This window comes from Condylura cristata, unplaced genomic scaffold (assembly GCF_000260355.1).
Source record: "Condylura cristata isolate star-nosed mole 26May11 unplaced genomic scaffold, ConCri1.0 scaffold00007, whole genome shotgun sequence".
NCBI lineage: Eukaryota > Metazoa > Chordata > Mammalia > Eulipotyphla > Talpidae > Condylura > Condylura cristata.
In genome coordinates, this window is record NW_004567108.1 from 33,720,421 (window position 1) to 33,741,973 (window position 21,553).

The 21,553-nt window shown below is 37.1% G+C and overlaps 1 protein-coding gene and 1 pseudogene across 1 annotated transcript in view; one reads left to right on the plus strand and one right to left on the minus strand.

Annotated features, from left to right (window-relative positions):
* CMYA5 (cardiomyopathy associated 5) overlaps positions 1-21,553 on the minus strand; it is an 81,318-nt gene that overhangs the window by 18,456 nt on the left and 41,309 nt on the right. The window contains exons 4-10 of the mRNA XM_004678437.2: positions 18,737-18,832; positions 17,283-17,516; positions 15,743-15,765; positions 11,254-11,372; positions 6,734-6,883; positions 3,387-3,533; positions 1,735-1,882 (exon numbers count right to left, since the gene is read on the minus strand). Coding sequence (XP_004678494.1) covers positions 1,735-1,882; positions 3,387-3,533; positions 6,734-6,883; positions 11,254-11,372; positions 15,743-15,765; positions 17,283-17,516; positions 18,737-18,832 — 917 coding nt within the window. The remainder of the gene's footprint in view (positions 1-1,734; positions 1,883-3,386; positions 3,534-6,733; positions 6,884-11,253; positions 11,373-15,742; positions 15,766-17,282; positions 17,517-18,736; positions 18,833-21,553) is intronic.
* LOC105853335 lies at positions 7,079-7,686 on the plus strand (annotated as a pseudogene).

Genomic DNA, 21,553 nt, shown 5'->3' on the forward strand with positions numbered 1-21,553 from the left:
GACAAGTTAGTTAATTTCCCTGATTATTATTTAATGGAGATCATCACCTTAATCTGAAGGTTGTTGGGAGATATAGAATAGCTTGGCTTGCTGAATCCAGTCAGTGGTCACCATTTCCTCTTCCCTTCTCCCCGTTGCCACATTTACGAAATGATACCAGAGTTCCCAATGAGGTGACTACTAGGTTTTAAGCTTTCCATATTTATACTGATTTAAGAATCCAATTGTGATGTTAATTATTTATGCAAATACCAGCTGGGGACTGATGCCATAGCAAGGATGCATCAGAGCAACTCATAACCATCTGATTTTGCCTCACAGAGAACTGGGGTTTCCTCACTGATGGTAGGGAATGATGAGACTTGGGCGCCTGATACAATGCTTTCAGAACATCAAGAGTTTTTTGTAAAGATGGTCCAGGACTCCTCTAAGTGACATTTAACAGGGGTTAGAAGGTTAGACTTCTAACAGCTTAAAATCTGTGAAAATAACAAAATGGGGTTTGAGTCCTAATTGTTACTTTCTACCTGGACAGCTCTCTCAAAGTATCTGTTTTCTCTGAGTTGTACTGAGGATTAAATTAGGCAAGGTAATAAAACATTTAGGATAGTGAGCTAGCACTCTTCTTCCCTTCTTCTCTCCTTTCACCCCTCCCTTCCTCTCTCCCTTTTCCTTCTGTTCTGGCCAAGCTTACTTCTCAGTTACTGGCTGACCATTGAGGAGTGCCTTCTAGCAATGGTACATGAGCAGAACGTTGTTTTTGGACATTTACTATGCATGTACTCACTTCTGCTGAAATGCTTACCTCCCACCCATACACACCCCACTCAGCATTAATTCATCCTTTGATCATTATTTTGTAAAGCCTGTCTTCACATACTTGAAAGATACTATAATTATTGCTCAGTCAAATGAAACCTCACATCCTATCTAAATAGTTGTTGATTGATCATGAAGATAATCAACAGCTTAAATAACATACTTTATTAAAAGCTGTTTAATTTCTAACCATCATTTATAAGTTTTACATCCTACCAAAATAGTTAATCTTAGTAAACTTGGTTTAAAGAAAAAGCTAAAACTGTTTCTATAAAAATATAAATATTAACAATAATGAGCTGAATATTCATCAAGAAAGTAAAGTTGCCTTAGTGATATAGATTGGAAGTTCAAAAAACACTATCTCAACAGGTAAATAAACATGTACCAAATACCCCTTAGATGCACAGTGTTTTTTTGATTTTAGTGATGAGAGAGCTTCACATCTCTTTTTTCCTAGAAAAATCTCTTTAGGTTCTTAGAGAAGCAGATAGATTTCTCTGATAATATATATGTAATTATCTCCCTGTATAGTATTCATATATCATGGAAACATTCATATTTATATTCTATATATACTCACTATTAGTTTCCTGAGTTAGATGGTACCTCTTCTGATATAGCCACCAAAAAGTACATAACAAATGCATAAATCTTATCTAATGACTCAAGTTAAATATGCCTCACAGAATGTTCTATCTTATTAAAATTCATATACATTTTTCTTACAAGGGAGTGATTATTCTTAGATGTAGTGTGTGTTTTATTACAAAGTTAGTTATTGATGAATAATGGTGGAGCTGCAAATCAAGTCAACAGCATAATTATCTCAGCAGTATTTAGCTCAGCAGCACAAGCTCAGTAGTAGTTTTGGTCCTTTTACTGAGTACCAAGGTCTGGGAGAAGGAACTTTACCTGAGACCCTGGTCCTCGGGTGAGTTCTGTCTGCAGTACTCCAGAGTGTAGGTCTCAGTGGCCTCCAGGTTGGCAGGTCGCCATCGGATGGTGGCCCTGTTCCAGCACACGGTGCAGTCTTCTGCATGGATCACAGGCGTGGAGGGTGCTGCAGAGAGAGAACCAAGGCTGCCATGGTGCAACCAATGCCAGAGCTGCTTCCCTGCTGCCCTGGGAAGGATGCTTAGCATGATTTTATTTTAATTTTTGGAAATAATGGAAATCAAAGCAGAACTAAGTGAAGAAAAGAAAAAAAAAAAAGACAGTCTGAAACAAGTGAAACCAGAAGCTTGTTCTTCCAAAAAAATTCTCTTTTTTTATTAAAAATTATATTCTGAACCCTCCCTGGTAGCTCAACAGGTTAAAGTGTAGCACTATGAAGCTATCTGCAGCTGCTGCAGCATGAGTTCGACCTCAAACTAGGGAGGTGACCCACATGGTGTGGCAGACCTCTCCTGACCTGCCCACTACTCCCATGAAGTACTCCCATTTCGCTAGATCTGTCTGTTCTGCTCCCTACTCTGTTTCTGGTAAATCCTCTCACCACTACCCCCACCCCACAACTCTGACCTGTATCCCAGTTCTGTATGCATAAATAAAGATATCTTTTTTTTAAAAAAATTATATTCTGGTTAAAAGCCCAAAAGGTACAAAAATTTGTATAGTGAAAAATTTGTACCTACTAAATTCCTTAGTTTTCACCCATCCTCCAAAAAACAGACTTTAATATTACCTCCCTAAAAATCCCAAGTTTTTTATTCAGATAGATACAAGCAAATAAAAAGAAATGTATTTGTCCCCCCCTTCATACAAAAAGCAGCCATGATCTTGCCTTCAGCAGATGCTTAATAAATATTTCTTTCAAAAGGCAAGAGAAAGGATGAAAGGATGGGGCTAAGCCATTCCTTCCTCTAAGATAGTTAAAATTATTATAAGGCAATGCAAATTTGACTATGCTCCCGCCCCTTGTGGAAAGGTTACAGTGTAGGAATGCAATCCCAGCTGAATTTCATAATTTAAAACCTTTTAGGTGCTCCTAGGACCCATAAAATGATCCCAAACTACTAAGCATAGCAAACATGGCCTCTAAATACTAACTGTTCTCACCTTATGTTGTGTCTTTTCTTGTTTTTAAGTCAAAGAAATAACACTGCTATTCTTATTGAGTCCTGCTACTCCAGACTGGATTTCATCTTGGTACTTCTGCTCCCCTTAGCCCTTCTTCAAGTGAAAAGTGCTCCCTTAACAAGCTACTTCCTTCTGATTCTTGGGAGTATTTTTTTCTGGTACCAGTTCTGGGAAGTCATTCCTGATCCTGCCCCTGCCTCTACCCCTGGGCTGTACTGAGTACCCCTCCACAAGTTTTCTGATAAAAATTTGTAGCATGACTAGATAACAACCCTTACCACAAATTGTTCAATCTTCTGTTTCCTATTTCCGTGCACTTGATGACAAACTTCATGGAAACAGTAACCATGTCTCATTCATCCTTGCACACACAGTATTGTACAACACCCAGTATGCAGTAAGTGCTTGATAAATGCTATTGGTTGGTTTTAATAATCTGTAAAGAATTGAGTATTGCCTCCTAAAACCCCTTACCATCTCCTTACCTGTTCTAAAAATTGCTCTTTCACTGGGCAGGCTACATCCAGTGAAGTTCACAGCCATTACCCATACTTGATAGCATCGATCAGGTTCCAAATCTTCAAAAATGCAGTAGCTTTCTTTCACTGTCAATCTGTATTCTTCTATCAATTCTAGCAGAAAGCACAATCACAGCTCTAAGATGTTTTCTGAAGTTAATTGAAAGCTATAGTTATCAGAAATATCAGTCTGTGATTTTTTACTAGAGGAAAACTGATAAACTTTGAGATAATTATGTGATAGCTAGTGCTTTAGAATATATAAGAAAGCAGTAATATTCTCAAAAGAGATACTTAGAATGACATAGTATTACTTTTAAACACTTATCAGAAAATAATAGTATATTAGCGAAAACATGAACTTTACATACTACAAGATGTTGGCAGAGTTTTTGCATGACTTTGACTGGCATCTGGACTTAGATACCGAAAGGCGTGTGAAAGCACATGCACTTTGGGGGACGCTCTCGAGTGCTGGGTCTGAGCCCCAAGAGTGTGAGAAAATAGGTCATGTGAGCAAGCAGCCACATCTTAGAAAGATAATAAAAGGGCTTTTCAAGAGAGGTGTCTGGGAGCATGCGAGGACTCGGCCACCTGGGGCTGGACACAGTGTTCTGAGAGTTAGAGCACCATACCATCTGCGACTGGACGAGCACCATATTTAGAGTTAGAATAATTCATTATGCTATTGTTATTTCTTGAGACTGTGTAGACAGACTTATGTCAATATGATATTGTTTCAGTTGGTTAATGTAGAGTATATTAAGTGCACACTGGAAATAAACTTTTACTGCATGCTGGACATAGCAGTCATCCCTCTGAGTCGGTCTTCACAGGCATGCCCCAGGTCTCGGACCACTAGAGGTCCACACAATTAAAGTAAGTTATTTCAATCACAAGTACTAAAATTGTAGTTTTTGTTAGTTTAAATTTCATTAATACATTCTCAAGAACAACTTTAAGAAACAATACAAATACTTTAGGAGAATATGTAATAAAGGCAATCACATGTTTTCTAAACTTAATGATGTTACAAAAATCTTTACAGATGAGCAGACTATTTCAGTATGACTTTTCAAATCTTGGTTCCATCTCATGAATTCCAGACTCCTTTTAACTAGAGATTTCACAATTTTCAGGAATACCTGAGTTTGATAGGTCATAAACTATCCTAAGAAGTAATTTTATTCAATCAAAACATTTCCTAAAATCTCTTATTCTACTTTCAACATTTTAGTAGCAAATATTATTCAATACCATTCTGAATATCTGCTGCCCCTTTGAATATCTTTATTGAAATTTCTTCCTTTTAAAAAGAATGCTTTGCAGGAGTATAATGGACCAGGCGAGAAAATAACAAAAATAATGAACAACCATAGACCAGAGACATTCTGTGGGGGTGGAGTGGGGAATGGGATCAAAAACGGGGGGGGGGAAGGGAGGGAAATGCACGGGACTATGGTGGTGGCACAGGGGTGATTTGGTGATGGGAAACCCGTGGGGATTACAATTGAGATGAAAAAAAAATGTGAAAAATGATGTAAAAATAAACTTTTTAATAAAAAAAAAAAAGAATGCTTTGTAGATTAGCCTATGGTAATTTCAGTAATCCTCACTTTATTACTCTTGAATGTCATATCCTCAAAACTCCTTCAGTTAGAAGCTCTGCTTATTTTCTTTAAAAAGAAATTTAAGAATTTTTCAACACAGCAAATTTCTTCAATTGCACCTCTTTCCCAATCAGGTATACTTTCTGGACAGGAAATTTGGTTTAAAGAATGCCATAGGCCTTACACACCAAGAAACATTTTCTCCACAGCCTAGCAACTGTGAGGGGTGGGATCTAGCCTACAAGGATTAAATTATCCTTTTAAACAATGCATATAACATAGTATGAGACCTCTTCAATACAGCACAGAATCACAGTATAGATAATCAGATTGGCTAACTGGCATCAGTAAAGTTCAAGGCATTGAATGAATGAGGTATGAGGTAAAGTTCAAGGCATGAATGAATGATAGGTATGTATTTGGGGGATGATGGGAGGAGGTGAAGCCCTCTGGATATTAACTATTAAGAGGAGTCTTGGAGAGCCATGAAGCTCCATGATACAGCTGGATATAGAGGGAGACAAAGTAACACAAATCAAACACACAGATAAGCAAATAAAAACATAAGCTCAGAAGTTTAAGGGATCTGTGCTTGAATTCCACCCCTCTCATATTTAAGTTGTATGGTTTTTGAACCAATAACTTAAGAGCACATCAGTTTTCTCACTTGCAAAAGGGAATAATGGCACTTACCTTGTGTTGTGACAGATACAGGGTATTAGAGTCCCAATAAAATAAGAGCTATTGTAGAGAAAGTTTGCCAAATTTACATTATGCCTATGGATAATTTATCTTACTTTTTCATGACATCTGAAATGACTTTAATGTTGGTAACAGTTAAATATATAAAAATTCATTTCTTATTACAAACTGTGCCCCTGCATTTTGTTATTGCATGTCCTGCAACACATTTATCTGGTTTCCAAACTATGGATCTATCATCAACAAGCAACACAGAATGCCAATATTCCCAGCTCTGATTTATCTGGAAACACAACCTCAAACTGTTTGGCTTTTAGGTCTTAGTAGAAGTCTTACAGAACAATGGGTTATTTACAGAGGTTCCACCATAAGACACATTGCACATTCATCCTACTAAGTGTCTATCTGTTCATTCATTTAGAATACCAGAAGACTACATCATGTCTAAGTCCATGCCTTGAGAATTGTAAAGTCTGAGTTAATCTTTATGATTTTTTTGGTATCTTTTGTCAAAGGTTAATCTGAGAAAAAAAACATGACATCCAATGCTTCATTTGCATTAAAATTACTATGGAATGCATGGTTCTATATACAGACTTATTTTTTCTCCAAAAAGTAGCATGAACTACACTTGTCTTTTAGACCAGTGTGGAAACCATATTCTCCCTAAAGCACTGGAAATGGGAGTCATTTAATTGCTCCTGCTATCCTGAGTTCAGAGTTAAATTTTAATCTCAACTGCTATCTTCATGATGATGGTGATAATTTTTATGCCCTTTTGTTTTCCTTGATCCTGATTACAAATTTTGCTTACATGTTATTTATCATATGGTTATTGGTTTATGTTGGTGATTGTTTTTTAACAACAAATTGCTTTGCAGAAAGAATCATAATACTTACATACATCTATATTTGTATGAGTGTGTATACATATATTTTCAATACCTCACAATAAGATGCAGAAATGTACACAGGCACCTGTATTTGTCTTAGCATTCCTACCATCTATATCTTGGTCATCTTGTGGCTCCTCCATGCAGTAAACCTGGAATGAGTCAATGACATCTTCTTTGTTCATGCTCCAGTAAACAGCAATCGTTGTGCTAGTGGCAGAATTTGGTTCCTGAGGTTCTAACCTAGGAGGATGTGGAACTGGAACATATGCAAGAGTTATTATAACTAATGCTGTTATTGTTGATTTATTTTTCTTTTTGCAAAAATCACTTATACTTGTTGAAAAAAAAAACAATATAGCCACCCTGCACTATGTCATGGTAGAGGGGATGGCAGTGGCTGCAGTGAGGCACAACAGGCTGGGAGCAAGCATAGGGTTCCTGTAAATGGTCTGAAGGGTCCTTTGATGAAATGAACTGTACACTAGCTTTGCAGCTTTCTATTTAACAGAACATAAGAGCAGGTTGTTACAACAGTGACAAAATTCTTAAATCTTCTGCAGGCCAGGATGAAGGTATATGGGCATATGAACATCTTAGGCAATTCTGTCTTGAACTTGCTGTCAAACTTCAGGGTGAGTGCTATCCAGATACATGCAACTGTCAACTCAGATGACAGTAACTGAACAATGGATTTTCCTTCTGTGACTTTCCTCACAAAATTCAAAAAAAGTGTCCTGCTATAGACTACACTAGACACACACTTGATGGTGCTACATGTCTTCTGAATAGCAATAAATACTTCCCCAGCAGGTTTCGTATAAGGGAATCATCTGTAGTAAAACTGGATCAGTATGCCATAGGATTTAAAGAATATTTTCACATGCTTACCTTTACCACCAGTGGCTATTTGATAAATATGAAAAAGAAACATTTTTAAGTCATTGGGTTACTAAATGTGTGATGAAAGATAACTTGATGTACAAGGATAACCTAGCTGCACTGATTTTGGAAGAAGTTCAGAATTCAGTTTCTGGGAAAGGGAAGTATCACACTTTATGAAATGTACCGATCACATAATTAACATTAATTATGAACTATATGTATATATACATATATTAGACACTTCAATCATGTATCAAATTATAGCTTCTCAGTTTAGTATAGGACAGATAAAGGTTCAGAGACCCGTGTACTATCTTTGACTTTCCTGTTTGTCTTCCCAGCAGGAAATTAGTGTCACAGTCTAAAGGAGGCCATCCAGATAAACGCAGTTCAGTACATTTTCATGTTGCCTGGGTTTAGAGAAGAGCCAAGCAAAAAGCTTTTACAATGTCAATCATCTTTGAAGTAGTTTAGAGAACTCCTTGAGGCATGAATAATAAAAACGCTCCCTTTTTTGTCCTCTATGAATTACATGTTTAGCTATATCTGCCTTTGAAAAATAATAACATATTTTTAAAAAATCCTTCTTTCTTTAATGAAATTAAAAAACTGCAATGTTACTGCCCCCATGATAGAATATGGTTCTTTCTTGTAAATTTACCTTACTGTTATTGAGTTAACCTGGTCTTTGTTTGATTTGAAAACCCCAAAACCCTAGCCAGCCAGTATCCTGCTTCTTCCTCCTACCCTGCCCTGGAGGTCAACCCTATAAAGGCAGGACCTCCTCCCCCCAGAGCTCTCAGTGAGATTGTGGCTCAGGGCAGTTGCTGCCCATCCCCTATTGTGTGACCCACAAAAAATGGCCTTTGCTCAAACTTTGATTGGGTTTCTCTCTAAATTCTTTTTGTCCTATCAATGAAACCAGACAAGAACTAACAATAATTGACAAAAAGTCATCTAAGCATCAAGCAAAGATTGTAGGCTAGAGATAATTTTGACCTAATGTACTCCTTTCCCACAGTCATATAAGTGAACAAAGGGGGTCAGGGGAAGCAATGATACAGGGTAAAGGGCTCTGGGTACTCTAGTGGTGCCTGTAGATGGTGACATGCATCTGAGGAAGTGTGAGCCTATGCCCCTGAATCATCTGTAGTTATCAAGCAATGTTATCTCATTAAAAAAATAAAGCACTGAAAAAACTTTTGAGAGAATATTACATAGATGCAATCCCATAACAATGACTAGATCTGAATTGCAAAAGAACATCACAGACCCAGATTTAACACTTAGCAACTCTGTTGTAAAACACTCTGTCGTAAACTTGAACAGGAGTAATGTCAAAAGTGTAAAATGGAGTTTCAAGATTTCTTTGCCAGAGACTAAGGAATTGGGGAGAGTCTACCCCACGGACCCTCTCTACCTTACAGAGAGAGCAGGTCACACTTGGGGAACGATGAACCTTGAGGACATTGTACAAGATGAAGTAAGCCAGTTGCAAAATGACAAGTACTGTATGAATTCACTTAGATAAGTCACCTATAGCAGTTAAATTCAGAGACACCTAAAGTAGATTAGTGGTTACCAAGAAGTGGGGCAGGAATTGAATAGGGAGTTATTGTTTAATAGGTATAGAGTTTCAATTTTGCAAGATGAAGACAGTTCTGGAGATAGAGGGGATGGCTGTACAACAATGTACTAACAATGAACTATATGCACTCACTACATCAGAATGTCTATGATGGGGCCCTCGGGGGTTAAGTCTTAGCACTATCAAGCTATCAGCAGCCAGCCATTGCATCATGAGTTCAATCCTGTCCAGCGAGAGAACTCACACAGTGCAGCAGACCTCTCCTGTCTCCGCCACTGCTGCTCTCAGCAGTGTATTTCAGTTCAGCTGCCCCGTTCTGCTCCCCACTCTGTCTCTGGTGTATCCTCTCACCCTCCTTACCTCTGGCCCACACCCCAGTTCTTCTATGCATAAATAACAAAACTAAATCTTTTTATAAAGTTGATGATGGCTTGATGCTATGTGTATTTTACCGCAATTTAAAAGTCCCCAGGCTCCAGAATCAGGGACGCCTTCCACGTCGCTGCTCTGTAGTTCCTGCATCCTGTCACAGTGCTGGGCTCCACTTCTTGGTGGAAAGCAGGGGTTTGAGTGCCAAGACTCTGGAGCCAAACTCCGCCACCCCTCCCGTCACATGCACACCCTACACAGCTAGGGAAATATGAGAGACATTTTTATGTTCCCTCTATTTCCTCACCTGTCAAATGAGAATCAATAAAACTCACTTTCGAGGGTGGTTGTGAGTTTAGCTGAGAGGAAATGTCTAACAGACTTACAGTGCCAGCACCTCGTGCGGAAGGAATGTTAGGGCTGCTATTTCTCAGTGCAGCAGTCACTTCCTTTCCTCATTTCTATCTGCTCAGTTCAGGGAGTGATCAGATTAACTTTTCAGATACTAGGGGAGAACTCCATACCTGAGAGGCTCTCTGGGTCACAAAATGAACAAAAAACTCCTAGCAGTAAATCAACACACTGGGCGGGCTCCAGCTCGGGGAAAGCAGAGGCACAACTGAGGCATTTCTCTTTCCGAGATCCATCTCTCCATAAACGCTTAGGAAAGCAGACCGGCCACATGCCCGTTTCTGAGTGAATCATTAGCACTTTGTGACTATTTATCTCTGTAACCGCTGAAATATGTAAAAGGTTCTCTCCTTGGCCATCAGATAGTCTAAAGTATATCCTTTGAAATGAACATACAGCATATAACACCAGTCCCTTAAAAGCAAAAGATCCAGTCACTCTGTTAATCAGAACGTCTTAGTTTGCAGTTACTGGTCTATTTAAATGCCTCTTAAGGAAATTACAGGAAAACACCCTTTTGTTTTGAAACATTTCTAGAGAATATCTGTTGGGATAAATGACTGAATTTTCCACTTTACCTAGAGTTGGTGGGGCTGCTTGGTCTTTTTAAAGATACAGTAGATTTTACTGGTTTGTAAACTAAAACTCTTCCTACAGTAATGAAACTCACTTGTCAATTTTAAAACAGGAGTTGGCTTTAAGGTGGTTTTGAGAAAATGCAGGAGCTTTTAAGGAGGACATCTGAGTACATTGTACAGTAAGTGAAGCTTGGTAACTTCACTGAAACACAGCAGCTTTGAGAAATCTAAATGAGTTTCATTGTCTTATTTGTTAAAATAGCACATTAAAAAATATTTTGAAGAGCCGGCAGGATGCTTCTGACAGTTGAGTGGGCGGCTCCTGGCTACAGAATCTGATGCTGAGCTGTTAGTTCTCTAAGCTAATCTGTTTAGTTTGAAAAAAGGAAAAAGAGCTCAATGGAAGAAGGGAAAGCTACTCATAAGGAAAATTCTGTCCAACACATATGAAAATGTTTATTTATTTTTTCTTCCATACCTGGCTCCTGGCATAAAAGCAGATAATCTCTAGAAGAGAGGGAGTGAATTCCTATTTAAACTAGAAAAAAGAGAAGACCTTTTGATGTCATGGCCACTCCTCTCTTCAGCCTCCTGGCAGCCATAAAGCACCAAATGGAGATGGAGGTCATAATGAGATGGTATGCTAGTCTCTTGCTTGATTTTGGAATCTAGCTTTAAAATTGACAATGAATTGTTTTCTTTTCCACTTAATATTCCCTTGCAGTCAAACACTTGACAAAACAAACAGGGAAAAGCTGCCATATTTCATCAAGGCAATTAATGTATTAAAATTCTTACCAGCCACTTGTTTCAGCATCTGGTCACTTGTAGCCGAGCTGTCATCATAATGTTCAAAAAGTGAAAATGCAGCAGGCATATTCTCTAAAGAAGCAGTGCTCTCCACTGCAGAAAGCAACCTATAGGGGGAAATATGTCCATGGAAGTCAAGAAACACACACAATGAAAACTAAGAGCAACTGTTTAAAATAAAAATAGTGGTGATTTTTTGTGAGGGACTATATCCAAAAAAGGATTAAAATTGCTTTAAAAGGCTAAAAATACCTGTATAAAACCTATTTATTTTAGGACCTTATGGTTCCATTAGTAATGTTAGAAACTCCATTCCTATATCCTCCACTCTGATAAAGTCCAGCAAATTATCTAGTCCTATTATTCAGTTATAAAGTGAGTCCTAAAGATGAATACATTTTGATGACTTTTATTTATTTCCTAAGGTCAAAAGATTCAGATGTCCTTGCTGTTCTTTACCCTCACTAACATGTTTCTAGTCATTTATTTGTCAAAAAACATGTTTACCTGCCACTTACATGTTTACCTGCCACTTACAGTCAGGCACTGTTCTGGATATAAACAACAAAGAAGGATAGGTCTATTCATCCTTAAAAGACTAAAAAAGTCACAGTTTATAAATGCATAGCTTTTATATGCTTAAGATCCTTTTAGGAGAAATGGCAACAAATACCAGTTCTTAGCATTTGTATCCAGGTGAAATTTCAACTTAAAAAGAAATAACAGGTTGCTTCTAAACAGGGAAAGAGTGCAAAAACATTTATCTTTAGCATAAGGAACCTATAATTTGGTTAGGAGACCTGCTTGGTGCACCTTGCATTTTTCTCTTCTTTTCTTCTTTTTAATCTTCCAGCAACAAAGTCAGCTGTGACTTCAATTGGACATTTTGGTTTTGGTAGCACATACCGACCTCTAAGTCTGCATTTGCTACTGGGACTTCTCTCCTCCAAGGTCGGAACTTGTATGGCATCTTCCTTACTTAATTTAGACCTCTGCTCAGTTGTCAGTCTCTCAGAGAGGCCAGCCCCAATTACACTATTAACACTATGGTGCTCATCCCTCTCCCCCTTACTCTATTGTTTTTCAGTTCTCAAGCTTATCATAACCTATTTGATTTGGTATGTCTTTTTTACCAAACTATAACCTACGTACCGGAAATGACTTTATTTTGTTCACTACTGTTCTATAATGTATTTCTTTGCATATAGTAGGCACTTAATGAATACATTCTGAATGAATTAAAACAAAATTACCTTTGTGTGAGAATATCAGGCTCTAAGGTTGGGTAACATTTTTATCAGTGCGAGGGAAAAAGATTATAAAATATAACTGAAATATTTAAAGCATGCCCACTCTCTTTACTAGGATTAGTCATCTGATTTGGGGGAGATGGTCCCAGTAAATGCTTCAAAGAGGAGGTGACATGTGGGCTAAATCTTAAAGAAGGAGTAGGAGTTTCTGAGGCAGGTAAGGGAAGGAGGGTGCTGCAGTTAAGTACAGTATGAGAACAGGCCGGAAGTTCTGAGAGTCTGGTACCTTAGAGAGCAGAGGGGACCACTGAAAACCTTGAGAATTGGGGCATGGAGACAATAAAGATGAAATAGAAAAGTGGGTCATGGCTTGACCGTGAAGACTTTGATATTCACCACATTTCTATTTCACCCTTTAAGGTAGGGAGAGTCACAGAAGTGTGCTTAACAAAGGAGTTTTAGGAGAATATCCTAGCAGGAGTCTGAGGAAGGATCAGAACTAGTAGACTAGAGAGGTAATACAGTCCCCCAATTGGGAGGACCCCCATAGTTCTATGTGAGGGGAGATAACAAAAGCCTAAATTAAGACTTTGGGGGGTGCAGAGGATGGGTCCGCCTCTGAATTAGCACATAATGGTAACTAACACATACTAAGCCCTCTCTATACAAATCACTAACTAAATGAAGGACTTTTTTCTTTTCTAACTCTTTTTTATTTTTAGCACAAAATCTCTAGTGGTAAATACCAGAAGTAAAATGTTTGAGTTTTTCCTTATGCACTGGCATGTTCAATTTTAACATCAATTATATGAAAAGTCGAGCAGACATCTTTTTATGAACAGGTCCTACAGTGGTTTGATTTCTTGTTCCTTGTCATTATTATAACACAAAAGAGCCCAAAGGGGGAGAAATGCATCCTCTTAACAGAATGGCATTTTTGAAGCAAATGTGTTTTTCAAAATATGCAAATTTTGAGTCTAAATATGCTTGACAGCATTCCTTAGTTTAAGCATTTTCAGTGTTGAGGAAAGTCTTTTAATATACAAGCACTGCCTTTAGAGATATAGTATGGAAGGAGAAGCAGCAAGGTTAAAAAAAAAAAAAAGATAATTAGAATTTCTCTTAGAACACCAATAACATTTAAGATTTTGAGGCAGGAGTTCTCTTGAGGATAGGAAAGTTTCCTCTAATGAAACAATCAAGTTTCATCACAAGTGTATGCATATGTGCAAGTTTAACAAGGTTTTCTTTCATTGTTCAAAAGTCTTTACCCAATCCCACACTTTGGTGTGTTATTTTCTTTTCAGAAAAATAATGTGCTCCCAAGTGTACTCTCCCTTAGCTGACACTATAGTTTTAGCTAAGATCAATTCATTGTCAGTGGGACATAAATTAAAAATTAAATAAAGTGACACGCAGATGAACAAGTTCAAGCACAAAACCAAAGAAACAGTACTTAGTATTAAACGAATGTCAATTTATAAAAGCAAGTTAGCATTCTAAATTTTAGAAAAGTAAAAATGTACTAAGACAAATTCACAAATTTTTGTTCACCAGTTTCCTGCCAATCGGTATCTCCATGAGTGGATAAAAATATAAACAAGTATGCATCAATACTGGTCTGTGTATATGAACTGACACTACAAATCCATATACTTTTGAATAAAAGCAAACATAAGTAATATTTATGGAAAATATATAATTTTCTTTTTTAAGTAAAGGAAACTTGATTCAGGCCTGCCTGGTGTGCTACAGACTTCTGCATGGGAATTGATAGACAGATGCACTGTCCCACCCTTGGCTTTCAAGCAGCAGACATATGGTGGGACTTCAGCAGCTCTGGTTAAACCAGCTAAGCAGGGGACCCAGGCACAGCCAATCGTAGGTACCCCAGAACAGATTGTTATAAATCAGGGATTTTCAGCCCTGACTGCTCACTAGAATGACCTAGGAAACTTAAAAAATGCTAAGACCACAACCCAGACCAATTTAATCAAACGCTCAGGAAGTAAGATTCAGGCATTCACATTTTTAAAAACTACCAGGTAATTTTATTTATAACAGAGCCACTATATAAAGCCGCAGCTGATGAATGCCAATATTAATTTTAAAATCCTTTTTGTAATTTTTGTTGGCAAAAGACTCTGTTGAATAGATTTCATTTACAGGTAAACAGGATTCATCTGTGCAATTTTCATCATCTAAAAACTCAGGTTTCTAATCCAAACTCATTTTTCTATATTTTAACATACCACAAATATGAATTTTTTATTTCACTTTATACTATTTCACAATTTGGCATTGAAATATACTAAAACTACTTAAAGCTTTAAAAATTACATTAAGGAAGTGCACTGGACTATGGTGATGGCACATGGGTGAATTGGTGATGGGAAGCCCAAGGGGATTACAGTTGAGATGGAAAAAGGCATAAAATGATATGAAAATAAACTATTATATTATTTTTTTAAATTAATTATATTAAGGAGGTAAACATTTTTTTTAAAAAGTAGGCTCTACCAATAAGAAAGCAGTCAGATCTTGCTATGGGAAAAAAGGGAAGCTGTATCAAATCAGTAGGCACATTTCAATATCAGATGCTCCAAAGATAAATATAGATCTGATGTTCATGTGTTTTTATAGACAACTTATCATAATTTCTTCCCAAGTGTTTTCCCTTTTGAAAGAATAAAGTATTTATCTTCCACTGAGTGTTAAAAACAACAACAAACACAACATCCAAAGGAAGATTCATTTTGGTTAACTGAGCAGAAAAGCAGATAAATGCATGCCTATCTTTTGAAGAGAAAAATGAGAGAATATTCCATTAAGATTACATAAGTCATAAAATTATTCAAGGTAGACATGAATGATGCCTTTAAATAGTTATATTTAACCAATAAGTTTAAGCATCTACATAATTGTTCTGTATACGTGACAGGAAAGACGGTCTAAATTATGTTGAAAATTTTAGAACACATCTCAAGGAAGCAGTTAAAAATCTACATTATGATGATTGTTATTTAACAAAAGCACATGCAATTTCCTTTCAAAGCTGTCACTTAGCTTGTACAAGCACTGTGTCTAAAGGTGAAAATCCAGGAGCTCACTAAATGTATGTACTTTTTAATTGGCAGCACATTTGCTATAAAGCATCAGAGTATTACAAATAAAACATTCAGTCATGCTGTTCTCATTCAACACCACACTGAGTCACATGTATATACCTTTCATTGATTTCCTCAAAGGACTTTTGGGGAGTTGGGAGAAGGAGGAGTGAGACAAGGGAGGAGAGAGAGAGAAAAACCAATTAACAGCAGAAAGAAAATCAAACTAGAGCACTTAAGATCAAGCCAGTTCTAAAATCATTACTCGTTGGCTTCCCTGGAGATTGTTTTTCCTGGGTGGCTTCAGTCCCCTGTCAGCCAGGAAATCAGTGCTCACAAAGAGGGGTTCACCCAAGATTGGACAGTTCTGATCTGCTCTTTATGATCAGCAAGAGTTGGGATGAGTTTGCTTATGCTCTACTTCTCTCTATTCATTAACAAATGGTTACCTTCCAGAATAGGAATCTCTGAAGCAAGAAAAGTGACTTAACTTTGCTCAGTGTGGCATATATACCAAAAATTCAATCGGTAGTTATCTCTAAGTGTTACCTTCTCTTCTTTCTTATTTTAAATATTTTGTAAAATGGGTGTGTGTTTCTTTTATAATGAGGAAAAATGCTTCTTTTTATGATTTGTTATTCTAGAGAAAAAATATTCTTTTCAAACAATGGCAAGGTTCATGGGGAACACAAAGCACTATTTATGTTACACTTCACAGGAGGTGCATAACTTAAAAACATTAAAGCATTGACTTCACTAAACTTAAAGCAATGGAATAATTTCATTCTCCTTTGAGGATGGCTATGTCTTCTGTACCCAAATTTGTCCTCATTAGAGGTGTCTGGGAAGGATAATAAAAAGCCTAACATTGTCCTATTTTGTCCTGCTCTATCTCCAAAACATACTAGAGTGGAGAGGAACCTTTGACAGAAAGGTCCTTATTCATCATAAGAATGTGCTTTCCTAGACTTTGACTATTAGGTTTGGGACTGCCCTCAGAGAAAACACTCCTCAGGGTTAATCCTGGCTCCCTGGAGAACCAGTGTCTGAATTAAGAGAGCAAAGAGCTACTGTGGAGCAAGTTGAGGGACACCCAAAGGAATCTTGTCCACAGGTTCTAGTTTGAATTAAGAAATCCTTGTCTCCAGAGAGCCCCTCATAAAAACATCAACATGGTACCTGAAAGAGGTGTGTCCTGCCTTGCACCCCTTAAAGTGTACTAAAATGCTGCTATTGGCCTACTGGTGAAGCTCAGAGGGCATGACCCATCAGAGAGACTGCTTGGGGTGAGAATAAAGAGGATAGTTCCAGGGACCAGTAGGAAAATGCCAGGTGCTGGAAGATCAGGACTTCCAAAGGGCAAGCAGGGCACATGAGGTTTCAGGCTGCTTTCTCTCTACCTCAGAGGAGACCAAGCAGTCCGGTGTGACAGAAAGGACAGTAGGTGCTATGTCCTGACTTCCATGTATCCTTCAGCTGATCTGGGTGTGAAGGCTCTGAGGACTTGCTGCCCTTTTCCATAGGTATCAGACAGGCCCTAATAATTGCTGAATGCTGGAACTATATAAGCTCCATACCGAGCTATAAATGATCTTGGGTACATTGAAAGATCAATTTTAAAAAGTAAATTTGGGCAAACGTGGACTTAATTGGCACTTACAGTCAGGAAAACGGTCTCATCAAGTTCCTCTGCTTCTCTCACGATGGTCTCCAAGGTATCTTTGGCAGTGTCCATGCTCTGCAGAAAGTGGACCATCTGATCATGCAGGAACTCCATCTTCTTTTTCTTTACTTCCTCAAAGCTCTGGGCTTTCTCATCGTACTGTGCTAAGACTTTCTTCATCATTTCCTCATTCTGTTCTTCTAGCCTTTTCTCATTTTTACTACAATTTTCCTAAAGATAAACACACACTTCTGAATAAAACAAATCATGCATGGCTTAAAAGAAGAAGAAGAAAAGAAAAAGAAATACTAGCCTTTTAAAGAACTGACCTCTGGCTTTTGATAAGAAAATCACACATTATATCACACAATGTAAATTTTTCACCCACCAACTCCCTTTGACACAAATAGCTTTGCAATAGAATTAGTATAAGAGTTTTACCAGGAAGGATTTAGTTAATAAATAAGAAAAAAAAAAAAAGGCATTCGTATGGAAGTCTTGCCCACTTGCATTCCCATATATGGCTTGAAAATGACAGCACAACGAATGAAGATCCCTGGTCTTTGGGGAATGGAGCAGGTTTGGTCATTTTCTCCATGCTATTAACATCCTAGTGAGTGAGGAGCAGCCAGGAGATTGCAGAATCTACACCCATAAATGCTCTCCAGCGTGGGGCTTTTCATAGTAGGAGACACTTGATTACCTATCTGCAAACTCAGATGCCTCACTGTCCTCAAAAGCAGGACGAATGATAAGGTGGTCATCAAAATTACTGTCTAAAAGGGACAGTTTGGGAGGTGCACTAAAAATAACTAGCAGATGTAAACTGATCTACATCGGGAATTAAACAGATCTTTGACAAGCAAATGAAGATGTGGAGTCACCTAGTGAGAGGTGCACCGGCCTTCTGCAGAGATCTTGAGCTCTCTGCCACTCCTGATTGACAAAGGAGGTGCCTGGGCTGTCAGTGTAAACAGATGGGGCATTCCTACCCATTCTCTTCATTGTGAAGGGAGTGGGACAAGCAAAGAGGAGGGCATGAACTCAGCAAATACAGTGGTATCTGGAGAGATACTCACGGGGACTGAACAGTGTCTGAGAGTGCTTCGCCAGAGGTGGCTCAGGTAAAAGGGGAATGGCAGAGCCAGTAAAAATGCTGATCTGAATTTAAATCTTGTCTCTTAGCTCCCTGTGACTTTGGGTCATACAGGTGAGTATTTGCTCTGTCACAGAAAGTTCCCAATAAATGTGTACACATTTTAAGGACAAGTCATTTATCCTTAGAAAGTCTCACTGATAAAACACCAGAAAAACTTTAAAGACCTTCAGTTTTCATGGAACAAAACCAACAATGGCAAACAAATGCTAAGGGAGATCCCTTTAGCTCAGAATCATTTACTGGTTATACCATGAACAAACCAAACTAAAGTAAAAGAGATACAATAACTTACCTCAATGGTATTAAAAAAAGATTCTATCTCTCTAACAAAGGCTTCAATCCTCAAGGACTTTACTTGTAAGTTTTCTAGAAATTCTGCTAATTGAACCTGAAAAAAAAATTAAGATGTCCTTAGGCTGCGACACTTAAGAATTTCAAGCAATAAATATGTTTAGTAGAGATTTATTATATCATGTTCACTAATGAATCGGCCTTTAAATTTTCACTTCTGCGTCATTGAAATTGATTACAGCTAATTCTGTATAATAAACAATCAGGAATTTTGTGAGAGAGTTTATTTTCTCATGCAAGAGAAAGGAATTTTTGGTAAGTTGGTGAGTTCAAACATACTTCTTTTGGTGATAGATAGATCTGAATTCTTCCTCCTTAGAAAAGCATCACTTTTTTTTTTTTTAAAGATTTATTTATTTACTCATACAGAACTGGGGTACAGGCCAGAGATGAAAAGCATCACTTTTTAATACAATTGTCTTTCTTCTAAGATAGCAGATGTTTTGTTGAACTAATTCAACATACCCAAGTACTTCCCTTACATTTGCACCAGTAGCCTCAGGGGTACTTTGGAGGAGGAACCCTGAGAAATTAATCAGCCTCCCCAGGCCTAAAAGTCCAGTAACCAAAGATGTCTACTAAAGAACCCAAAAGGTACTAAGGACCCTCAAAGGGCTAAAATACTCAAGGAGTGACAGCAAACTAGAAAATGTACAGGTGTTGGGGGGAGAATGCTACCATTTAAATATTAGTTTAAAATCTATAGCTGTAATGACCCTGCTAAACTTTATAAATAACAAGCAAACAGCCTCCCTGATTTGCTATCCTCAAAATGCTAGAGAAATAACTTTGATAGAAACTGCCTTTTCTCCATGAGCCTCCAGGATATCACACAGATCCCATCTTCCCTTGGACTTCTTTTTTTGCCTTTGCTATGGTATCTCTGCCCTTTACTGTAGAATTCTGTCTCATTTAAGGCTCACCCATGTTTCAACTTTTCAATACACATTTCCTCCCTATCCCACTACACCATTATATTTACCGACCAAAGGTTCCTTTCTCAGAATACTATGTTGCCACAATGCTATACTGATTTGGGGAAGCTACAAGTACATCTTATTTTATTTTCACTTTCATTTCCAGTGAAAGTCCTGACATGGAATGGGAAGTTAAAAAACAATGAGAAAAAGGAAGTGAAACAAGTGAAGGAAAAAAATATAAGATCAATAAGAGATATAAGTCACCACAAGAGTGATGAAGTTAAGAAGAAGCAAGGGCCAGAATAATCTGTAAGTGCAATTGTCAGTGCTTAAATAATCACAAATGGCCTACTCACAAGATGCTAGGAAATGCTTAAGTTATAATTTTTTAATTGATTTTTAATTTTAAAGAAGTTAAAAATGAACTTCTTATGAAAGTTCATTATATTGACTTAATGAAATGGAATAAGTATCTTTGGCTTTAGTCAACTCGATTTCCAGAGAAGATTAGGAGGGAAAAAAACACTGTCAAATGGGTTCCAAGAGAAGACATCTTTATACTCACTTGAAATTTGTTTTAAATTGACAATATTTAGACAAAATACTTTTTAATTTCTAGAACTCATAAACGAAACAGAATGAGAAAGGTTGAATATACCTAGTCTTCTTTCAGCTAACAGTATCCAGAAGTTGCAAAATCAAGTGTCATCACACAATGAAGCTAATTTCATGGGTGCTAATACATCTAGTGTCTGAGATTTCATACAAGAAATTGCCCCATCTCTGAATCTGGCCAGATAAAACTTATTTCAGCAAAAATTTACACTGAAGAAGTAAAACCAGTGTCAAACAAGTTGTGAAGGATTAATTTGGCAGACAAAAAAAGAGCAAAGATTCTAATGTTATCCTACTGAATCAATGAGACTGAATTATTTAAGTGTGACTTAATTGAATAATCTTATTGAAAATCATCACCATTAGCAAGGCTCTGGGTAGAACAAAATGGATATATAATCAGGAGCAGGATCTGAGGTGGCACACAGACTGGGTACCAATCCTAGTTCTGTCTTCCATGACTTTGGGAAAATCACTTAAATTATTTAAGACCACTTTTTTATTTGCAAATTAATGACAATGACAGTAATCTTGCAAAGATTTAAAAGATACCTTATAACTTAGCTAAGTTTCTAATACATAGTAAGTGCTCAATTCTATTATGCTTGGTATTTTAAGATCATATGGCTACTGTACAGAAAATAAGGAGAGAGGATGAAGACACCAGTTATAAGGCAATAATGAAGGTAGATGAGAATATCAAAGATTAAATGTTTGATTTCCAATAGTAACTCTCGGGAAGTGGAATATTTATAGTCACATATATAAAGATGTGTCTTGTGATTAATTTTTTCACATTGAGCATCTATAGACATAGCCAGAAGAATACTAAAGATTTCCATTTCTAATATCAATTTTATAATAAGGAAAAAATTGAAGTTTAAAATGTCTTATTCTCAAGATTATTTTATAAAATTTGCAATAAATTTATTCAATGTAAAATACATGTATTTTTTAAAGGGTGATCTTGTATGTAATATAAAATAAATCATATTTTATTCTCAAAAGTATATTCCTAATTTAAAATGACCTGACTTTTTGAGATAATGTTAAGGACTACTGCCAGTGGATGAAAAGACCCCTTGTAGTAACCCTGTATTATTTATTTTAGCCTCCCCAGAACCTAGAAAAACACCTTACCCAAAGTGTGTACTTAATAAATGTTTTCCAAATTGAACTTAACAAACTACTTAGAAAATATTCTTTGTTAACTTTATAAGTAT